Source organism: Elephantulus edwardii, unplaced genomic scaffold (genome assembly GCF_000299155.1).
Source record: "Elephantulus edwardii isolate Elephantulus edwardi_28Jun2011 unplaced genomic scaffold, EleEdw1.0 scaffold00086, whole genome shotgun sequence".
In the NCBI taxonomy this organism is placed as follows: domain Eukaryota; kingdom Metazoa; phylum Chordata; class Mammalia; order Macroscelidea; family Macroscelididae; genus Elephantulus; species Elephantulus edwardii.
Genome location: NW_006399836.1, coordinates 2,386,812 through 2,396,527, shown reverse-complemented (window position 1 = coordinate 2,396,527; position 9,716 = coordinate 2,386,812). Strand labels below are relative to the sequence as shown.

The following is a 9,716-nucleotide window of genomic DNA, read 5'->3' as shown; positions in this document are numbered from 1 at the left end:
GGAGCTGGGAAGTAAGTGGGTCAAGGCTCTGGGCTAAAGGTGGGGTCAACACTGTAACTAATGCTTAACTCCACAATAAGGGATTTATCTTTCACTGCTTCACAAATTGCTGTCTGTCAGATACTCTTGTCTAAATTAGCCTATTTAGAAATTCCATATGACCCAGCTATTCCACTGCTTGGAATATACCCCTGAAAATAAGAACTGAGGCAAAAATGGAGACTTGTACACCAGTGTTCATAGTTGCTTATTCACCATTGCAAGAACATGGAAACACCCCGCATGTCTGCGGGTCCACAATCGAGTGGATTGAGAAGCTGTGGTACATTCACATGATGGAATACTATGCAGCACACCGGAGCAATGATTTTGTAAACCACTACCTAACTTGGGAGGACTGGAGAGCAATTATGCTGAGTGAACTAACTCAGTCCCATAAGGACAAATACTGTATAGGACCATCATTGTAGAACGAGTATGAGGACCCAAGGTGAGGAAAGGGGGGAGTAGAGGGATGAGGATGGGTGGAGGAGTTAATCATAGGGTTGCACAATTTAATGGGTGGCAAGAGGGGTGGGTAATGAAATGGGAAAGTTCTGGTGTGAAAAACAATGTATACTAACTTTGTAGGTAAACCAGTATAAGATAAAAATTTTATTTAAATAAAAAAAGATAAGTTTATTTAAAATCTTGTGCTTCAAGGGCTTCAGTTGCTAGTGTCTTTTCCCACGTCTATGGGGTATTCTTGTTTGTGTGCTTTGATTTTCTTGTTGCTTCTATTAGAAAAATGGGCATTTTAAATAATATAATGCAGAAACTCACGTCAGATTCCTCCCCCAGCTCATCCTGGGCTTTTGTCTTCAGAGCTTGATGTGTAGTTTTGTTTGCAGACTCTCTGAACTAATTTTGCAAATTCTGTGTTCTTACTTATGTGTGATCTTTGAAGTTTCTACTAATGATTTTAAAAAGGTGTCCTTAAATGTGTGAAACAATAAAAACCCTAGTCTTTTTGGAGAGTTTGTGGGAAATCCAGGACACTTAATTATGGTCATGTAAAACTTATACATAGACCAAGAGGTGGTTGTCCAAAACAGCACAAGGGAACACAGCATGGTTTAAAACCAGGAGAAGTGTGTCTCAGAGCTGTAGTCTTTCTTCATAACCATATGTGCATGCAGAGTAAATCACTGAGGAAACTGGACTTTATAAGGAAGAATGTGACATCAACATCGGAGGAAGACTCATCAGCCACAACTTGCATTATGCAGATGGCACAGCCTCTCTTGCAGAAAATAAAGACTTGAAACACTTGCTATAGAAGATCAAGTATGAATTACATCTCGAAATCAAGAAGACAAAAATTCTCATCACTGGGCCAACAGGCAACTTTATGATACATGGACAAAAGATTGAAATTGTCAATGATTTCATCTTTCTTGTCCCCACACTCTTCTCTCTTAGTCCTAGGAAGTAAAAGATGTGTTGCAGTGGGAAACTCTGCTTTCAGGGAATCTTCCAAAGTGCTGAAGAGCAATGATGTCTGTGTAAAGACTAAGGTGAGCCTGAAATTCTTTCTCTATGAACAATGGATCAGAACGTCACTCCATCCTGTGCCATCCTCATCTTCTCTGACATGCTGAGACCATTGGTACAGTCATTTCATCAATTCATCTTGCTGAGGGGTCTTCTTCTCTTTGGCTCTTCCAAGTATGATGTCCTTCTGTAAGGACTGAACCCTCCCACCTTGTATGCCCAAAGTATGGGAGACCAAGTTCCAACATTCTTGCTACTTATGAGCATCTTGGTTTCATTTTCTCCACGACACAGCTGTTAGTTCTTTTGACAGCCTAATATTTTCAGCACTCTTCTACAACAAGTCTAGGGCACTGATTCTTCTGTCTTCCTTGCTGTTGTTATGCACCATTGAGTCAGAACTGACGCTCAGCTGACATCTGTGAGCCCATGGGAACTGTGTTTCAAAAGGACATTGTAGAGACCACAACAATATGGTTAAGATGGCTAAAGGTGACCCTAAGAAACCAAGGGGCAAGTCATCTGCATATGCCTTCTTTGTGCAGACGTGCAGAGAATATAAGAAGAAAACCCCAGATGTTCTAGTCAATTTTGTGAATTCTCCAAGAAGTGTTCAGAGAGGTGGAGGACTATGTCAGGGAAGGCAAGGGCCAAGTCTGATGAGATGGCTGAGGCAGACAAAGTACATTAGGACCGAGAAATGAAGGACTTTGGGCCAGCAAAAGGAGGTAAGAAGGATCCTAACGCCCCTGAATGGCCTCTGCCTGGATTCTTCCTGTTCTGTTCCGGATTTCGTCCTAAGATCAAGCCAACAAACCCTGGCATCTCTCTTGGTGACGTGGCCAAGAAGCTGGGTGAGATGTGGAATAACCTGAGTGGTGGCGAGAAGCAGCCTTACATCGACAAGGTGCCAAAACGGCAGGAGTATGAGAAGGATGCTGCTGACAGGAAGTCCACGGTGAAGTGTGATAGTGTGAAGGGTCCTACTAACATGTTGTTGTTGTTATGTGCTGTCAAGTCAACTGCGACTCATAGCGACCCTATGTACAACAGCCCTAAACTCCGCTCTGTCCTGTGCTAATCGCACTGTCTCTGACACTCCCATCCCGATTATCCCAGTCACTGAATCAATCCACCTCATACTAACATAGTCCGGGAAAAACCGGAAGAGCCAGACGAAGAGGATGAGGAGGAAGATGACTACAAACCCCAGTTTCTCTGTCTCCTTGTGAACACCTTAGTGCATGGGCGCTGTGATTGCTGTGTCTCTTGGAGACCTGTCTGTTGCCCTCATTAGGCTTAATTACAAAATTGGATCGTGCTCATCTTGTAGTCTTTGCAAAGTGCTCTAGATAGAAATCATTAGTGGTTTACATGAAGTGGCCATGGGAGTCAGGAGCACCTGAAACTATCAAAGCTGTACAGACGTCCAGGCATTTAAAAAATGGACATGCACTCTGCTCTTTGCTGTTGGTATGACCAGGCATTTAAAGATGTTTGTGACCTGTCCCCCGTTTGTCTGTTAACTATGATTGTTGGCTAGAAAGCCAGAGTTTTCAGCGGTACCTATCTATAGTTTGTAAAAAGAACAATGGAGCCTGGAGGTGGAGGAACAATGGAGCCTTGGGGGGGCCGGAGTCCCTGGCCTGTGAAGCTGACCTGTTGACAATGCGGTGGGCATCCATTTAGCCTCAGGTTGTCTTGATTTCTTTCTTGCTTTTATATATAGTGACATAGCATCTGTGGCCATTCTTAGCTGTGGAAAAGGGGGGGCAGCTGACATGCAAAATATTTTAATTTGAAGAGTTTTTGGTTTTTTTGGGTGCAGTCATTTTTAAACTCTCTTCGTAAACAAACTGTTAGAACTGTTCAGTGTCAATAAAGTGAAGAGCCCCTGCATCCATGGACGTTTCAGAACCTTCTGTCCTTAAACACAGTTTGCAAAGTCTGTCTCTTTTTCATGTTTTAGAATGCAGAAATGTTTTTGAAGTTAAATAAATGGTATTACTTTTTTGAAAGGAAGGAAGGAAGGGAGGGAGGGAGGGAGGGAGGAAAGAAGGAAGGAAGGAAGGAACGAAGGAAGGAAGGAAGGAATGAAGGAAAGGAGCGAGAGAGGGAGGCAGGAGAGAGGGAGGAAGGGACATTGTTCACAGAAATGTGGTGGGTCAGTAGGTCAATGAAATGCATTGAAAACGTGTGTATAATAACGGGCTCATGTGAAGCAGAGATGATGATGACGCAGGATAGAGTTGGGTCAGATTTGTCATTCCTAAAGTCGTTATGGGTTGTGGTCAACTCTGACACCTAACACAACAGTACTGTTGGAATGAGTAAAAGTGCGTGTGAGATCGTGGGAACACGTGTGAGCTCATGAGAATGAACTGGTTTTGTATTGTGGACGTTGTAGATGGGGACAGTTCCCCGCAGTGGAGGTAACAACTGATGTCCTCATGCTGTCCTCACTTATTTTTTATTTATTTTTAATTTTATTTTATTACTTTTTATGTGTGTACCGTCAAATCAGATCTGACTGGTACAGGAAGAGATTGTCCCTCCTTCTTCAGCAGAGCATCTGGTGGATTTGAGCCACGTGCCTCTGGGTTTGCAGTGCAGCTTCTTGCCACTAGGCCACCAGAGCGCCCTTTGTCCTCACCTTTAACAAGATGGAATGAGTCAGCAGCTCACACACAGGGCGGATGTGAAGATGGTGCAGGATCAGGCAGGTGGATGCTCTTGGACATGGAGTTTCTGTGAGTTTGGAGCGGAAATGACATCACCTAACTACTGTGAGACCTCTGTTGGTGTAGACCCCCTGTGTCTGGAAATATCTTTATTCATACATGACTAACAGTTTCGCTAGAACTCAGAAGAGAAACAATTTTACTGAGGAATTTTGAAGGCATTTAATATCTTTTAATTGTAGGTCAGGGAGCTCTGATGGCTTAGTGGCAAGAAGCTGCACCTGTGATCCCGAAGGCACCTGGTTTGAATCCACCAGCAGCTCCATGGGAGAAGGATGGCAATATCCCCCCGTGCAACTAACTGCCTTTGAAAACCTGCCAGAGGCTCAGCTATGGGTCGGTTAAGACTCTATGGTACACAACAACAACAACAATCTTAAGTCTGAGGTTCAGCATCCTTGGCCCAACATGAATTTTTTTAAGGGCTTGGGGTGGGGCTGTTCCTACCTAGGGGACATGGAGGCCTGGGAGGTGGCTCAGATGGAATTATCATTGGTGCTTCCCAGGGAAAGCTTCTCAGAGTCATAAACACGGCTCTCAACCCTAGCTCTCCACTTACTGTCCCATCTAGTTGTCCCTAACTAGTGGGGTAATGGGGTCAAAGATGCAGAAAGGATTCAGTCACACAGTGGGAGCCCTCAGATTTAAGGGCTCTAGCGGGGCACAGCACACAGCTGGTAGGGGGCTGGAGTATACAGGAAGTTATAGATGGCGTGGTCGCTGGGCCGGGGCTGTCCAGGGGGCACGGAGAAGCTGAAACGCTGCAGGAGGCTGGTGAAGAAGAGGAAGAGCTCCATGCGAGCCAGGGGCTCCCCGAGGCAGGTGCGACGACCTGTGGGTGAACATGGGGGGCTCAGTGAGCCTGGAGTCCTATCCACCTGAGACACCCCCTAGGGAGATGGGAGGATCCCGACACCCCCAGGCACCTGCTGAGAACGGTATGAAGGCCTCGTGCTTCACGAAGTGGCCTTGGTCGTCCAGGAAGTGTTCTGGGTGGAAGCGGAAGGGCTTCTTCCAGACTGTCTCGTCCTTCAGCACTGATGACAGGTTGGTGATGAGCGTTGTCCCCTGTCCAAGTGATGCCCAGTGTAGGTGGGGCTGGGTAAGGGCTGTGGTGACCCCAGCCACCACCCCACACAGACACACACACACACACACACACACTCTCTCTCACACATACTCTGCTTGGCACAGTTGGACATGTTCCAGTGATCTGTAGCTTCAGAAGTGACGAAGCCCTTCCTTATCCCCAATGCACACATCTGCCATGGGCACTTCACTGCCACCTGGCTCATCCAGCATTCAGTGGCATGTGGTTTGTCTCCCAGCAGATTGGGGCTCTGGACAGGACTGGACCCACCTCTGCTGTGCACCCCATAAACCCTGCTTGGGCACTCCTGCTAAAGCTGAGGAAAGGTGGAAAGGCCTGGTGCTTAGTGAAAGTCCACCTGGCAAAGATCATGCCATGGTTACCAGGAGGGAGGTGGAGCTGAGCAGAGGACAGGGTGGCTGCCGTCCTACCTTGGGGATGAGGAAGCCTTGCACTTCAGTGTCACAGGACGTCATGTGAGGCACACTCAGTGGCACTAGGTCCCCAAAGCGCTGCACCTCGTGGATGACAGCGGTGGTGTAGGGCATGCGGGCCTGGTCAGCCATCTCAGGAGGCCGGCCCTGCCCTATCACCTCGTCGATCTCCTCCTGGACACGGCCTGCACACAGAGAGCCCCAGTGAGCCAATGCCGGGGTGCACACTTGACCCCCCTTGTGTCTTAAACAATAAATCTGTCTGTGGGGAGTTTCCCACGTGGCCACTGTGACAGCTGCCAGGCCCAGCCTCTCTTTGGAGACTCTAGGGTCCAAATAGGTGGGGCACACCAGGTGGATCCCCAAGTGCCCCCTGGGCCATCCGCCAGGCCCCAGGCTCCTCACGCTGTACATCCGGGTGTAGGAGCAGGAGCAGGAGCCCCCAGGTCAGTGTCGTTGATGTGGTCACCATCCCAGCCGAGAACAGGTCGGCCACCACCATGCGAAGATTCTCATTTGTGAAGCTGCTCTCAGGGTTCCCTTTGGCCTGGGTCAGGAGGGGAGGTCTCAGGCAGGGTCAGAGGAAAGCACCTGGGCCCATAACCTGCTCACACAGGACTAGACACCCCGCCCCCCCACCCCCTGCTCTAGGAACCTCCATCCACCTCCCACCCCACGCTGGGCAGCCGTCCTCACCTTCTCCACCTCGTCCAGGAAGGCATCAGTCAGGTCCCGGGGCGGCTGGGTCCGGTCCCGGGTCACCTGGTGCTCGGTGATCAGCCCATCCAGCAGGTCCATGAAGGCCTTCAATCCAGAGAACAACTTGCTGGCCAGGCCAGGGATGCGCAGGAGGACTGGGACCACGTTCAGCATCTGTGACACCACATGAGGAGCTGGGGACCTTTCCAGATGCCGGGGTAACCCAGCTGCAGGTAGGTGCCAGGGACCTCCAGGAGGATCCTGCCTATCTTAGCTCTTTGGCCCCAACCTGGACTGTCCATTCATCATCTGCAACACAAATCTGCCTCCTCGGAGTCCTTGTGCACAGAGAAGGGTCTCCTCCAGGAAGCCTGCCCCGCCTGCGTCACCCACCTCTTTGCGCTCCCAGGACCCCCGCACCTCTCTCAGGAATCCAGAGTCCTCCTTCAAACCAGTCTCCACCATTTCCAGGAGCTTGAGGAAGTTGGGGTCGTTGTACTCGAAGCGGCGCCCATGTGTGAGGCAGGAGATCACATTGGTCACGGCTTTGTTCAGATGGATTTTGGGGCTGAAAGGGCGTCCTAGAGGGACAGTGTGGGTCACAGGGTACATCCGGGCCCTGCTTCCTCTGCCTGCCCATCCCTTGACCATCAGTGGCTCTTCTCACCATGCTCGGCTTCAAAGACGGCGCAGAGGCAGGCAGCCTCCTCGGTCACCCACTGCTCCAGTGACTTCTTGCCCAGACCGAAGTTGCGCATGGTGGACACGGAGAAGCGCCTCTGCTCGCGCCACGCGGGTCCATAGCGCGCAAGGATCACGCCTGCGGATGGGTGTGTGCAAGGGGGTTTGTGGGCGGGGCCGGCCAGAGCGAATCACGTCCACCCACAGCAGTGTCGGCCCCGCCCCTAACTGGGTCCTCCCTCTCCACTTCAGCATCCCCGCCCCCATGGCCCCATCTCCATGACCTCATTGGCTGGGCCTGACCTCAGCCCCACCTACACTGACAAGCAGGTCAAACACCCAGGCTCCTCGGGAGACCTGTGATGTTACCTGGGCCGTAACCTTAGGAGGAGCCCTGACTCCATTCCGCTCACAAATGCCCCTGGACACACCCTGCCCGCACTTCACCGCATCCCTCGGTCACCCCTCCCCTTTCCTGCCTCCTTGAACTGAACTTGAACTCACTGGTGTACTCTCTGGGGGTCATGCCCGCCCCCTAAGTAGAACTGTTTCCCTGGCCCCCTCACCACCCACCGGCTGGGACTGCTGGGCACCCCATTTAGGTCCTGGTGGACTGGACTGCCTGGGCCCCGACATGCCCCAGGTGGGAGATTACCCTTTCTCACCCGGCCAGTGACCTTGCCTGGGGACACGCCTCTTCCTAGCTCTGACCCCTGCTCAGGGACAGGGCGTTCTTCCAGCCTCCCATCCACGTCCACCCCAGGCTTGTTTCTCTGGGCACCTCTCTGCACTGGCCTTGCCAGCTGCGCTGTGTCCCATTTGTTCAGTCTTTGTCACTGGAGGTCCAGCCCCCTTCCTTACTTGCCTTCCGAGTTTGCCCCGAAACCCAAGTGCTCATAGACTGGCGAAGGTGGGCGGTCAGCCGTGTCGTCGTTGCGGACCACCAGAGCCTCCCGCACGGCCGCCAGCCCGTTGACGACGACCACAGGTGTCCAGGCCAGCTGCAGGCTGAACACGTCCCCGAAGCGGCGCCGCAGCTGCAGGCCGAGGACCAGGTGGCCATCAGGCTCTGACTAGCACTAACTAGCTGACCCCCTGGGCCTCTCTCAGGGGATCAGGAAAGAAATCTGGCCTGTGTGACTTGAAGCTCACACCTCCAGATTTGTAACTTCACCTGGGACCCAAAGTCTAGCTCCAATTTTGCAAGTCATCCAAGTGCCCTGAGCCCAGTTCATCTTACAGCTAGACAATGGAGACTCAGAGGCGCAGAGAGGGAGGTCCAAAGTCCATGGAAGAGATTAGAAGCCCGTCCCACCCCCAGTCAGGGTCACTCAGGTCTTCTCTCCCAAGCTCATGGGGTAACTTACGCACACAGTGCTTGCCTAATTTTCCTCTCATCCACTAGCTAGTCCTGCTGAGTCCTTTCTACCCCACCTCCTGGCCTCAGGCATCTCCATTCTCTCCCCAAGATCTACCTACCAATCCCTGCCTCCGGCCCCCAGAACCTCCACCTCCAGGAAGCCTCCCTAACCTACCCTGTCTTCTGGATCACCTCCTTTGGCTTCACTCACCACCTCTGTCCAGTGCTCATGGGACAGCCAGGTCTCTGGCGCCCCAGGACCACCTGACTCACCTGGCCTAAGCTGTAGGGCAGGTTTTCAAAGTCCAGCTGCAGCATGTTGCCCACCACTGGCAGAGGCATGGGGCCTGGCGGGTAGCGGGCAGCCCAGCGTGAGCGCCTGTGCATCAGGTCCACCAGCAGCAGGAAGATGGCCACAGCCACGGCCAAGGATGTCAGGGCCTCCCCAGTCAGCAGCCCCATGGTGGCCTGAGTTCGTTTGCTGGGGTGGAGGAGGCTCTTCACACCTGGCACCTCAGACTATAAACTAGGCTCCTAGGAGCAGACCTGGTGCCTACACCTCCTTTCACATGCCGGCATCCTTTTATAAAGGGACAAGGAATGCCCTCACTCTTCTGGAACACTCCACCAATGAACATTTGTACCGCCTCCAACAGCAAGGGAGGAGCCAAGCTCTGCCAGCCTCAGAGTATTCCCTTCTCCTGCCCTCTAGGGTGCGGGTATGGACCTAGAGGGCACGTTCATTCTCTCCCCGATCCTTGCACCCTAACTTCCTAGTTCTGTAGGATCCTGCAGACATCTGGGCTTCAGGGTGGACACCTCGTACTCTCATCCTTTCCCAAGTGTCATGTGATGTGTAAAATCTGGTCTCCTGGATGGTCTTTATCTCACTCCCACAGGCTATAACCCAGAGTGGTCTCTACTCTTTGGTTTGCTACTGCTGCTTGCCTGGGGCCGAGATGTATGTTAAGGGGTCATGGGGAGAAGGAAAAGGCTCTCAGACTCTTCCCTCTCTTCACACTGTGCAGGTCTCACATAGTATAGTAGAACAGTCTACACCCCCACACCCCCACCCTCTTCGACACATTTCCACACAACCCGGAAACAACTCCACATTACCAGTGACACATACACTAACCACTCACACACATACATGCCAACCCTAAATAGGGTGAGAC

General features: G+C 51.5%; 1 protein-coding gene across 2 annotated transcripts; it reads right to left on the bottom strand.

The window, feature by feature from the left end:
* Positions 1–4,927: 4,927 nt before the first annotated feature.
* LOC102854019 (cytochrome P450 2D17-like) lies at positions 4,928–9,000 on the bottom strand. Of its 2 annotated transcripts, XM_006890061.1 has the most exons (9): positions 8,812–9,000; positions 8,044–8,215; positions 7,165–7,317; positions 6,918–7,078; positions 6,495–6,671; positions 6,204–6,345; positions 5,796–5,983; positions 5,201–5,342; positions 4,928–5,106 (listed from the first exon to the last, which is right to left on the bottom strand). In XM_006890061.1, the coding sequence occupies exons 1-9, from the start codon at positions 8,998–9,000 to the stop codon at positions 4,928–4,930; spliced, it is 1,503 nt and encodes a 500-aa protein (XP_006890123.1). The 2 variants fall into 2 exon arrangements, with proteins under 2 accessions (XP_006890123.1, XP_006890124.1); XM_006890062.1 differs by lacking the exon at positions 7,165–7,317.
* Positions 9,001–9,716: the final 716 nt, after the last annotated feature.

Coding starts and splice junctions, on each gene's coding strand:
- LOC102854019 (XM_006890061.1), bottom strand. CDS start 9,000: ATGGGGCTGCTGACTGGGGAGGCCCTGACATCCTTGGCCGTGGCTGTG. Junction 7,079..7,164: donor CGTCTTTGAAGCCGAGCATG/GTGAGAAGAGCC, acceptor CTGTCCCTCTAG/GACGCCCTTTCAGCCCCAAA. Junction 5,343..5,795: donor AAGGCTTCCTCATCCCCAAG/GTAGGACGGCAG, acceptor TCACTTGGACAG/GGGACAACGCTCATCACCAA.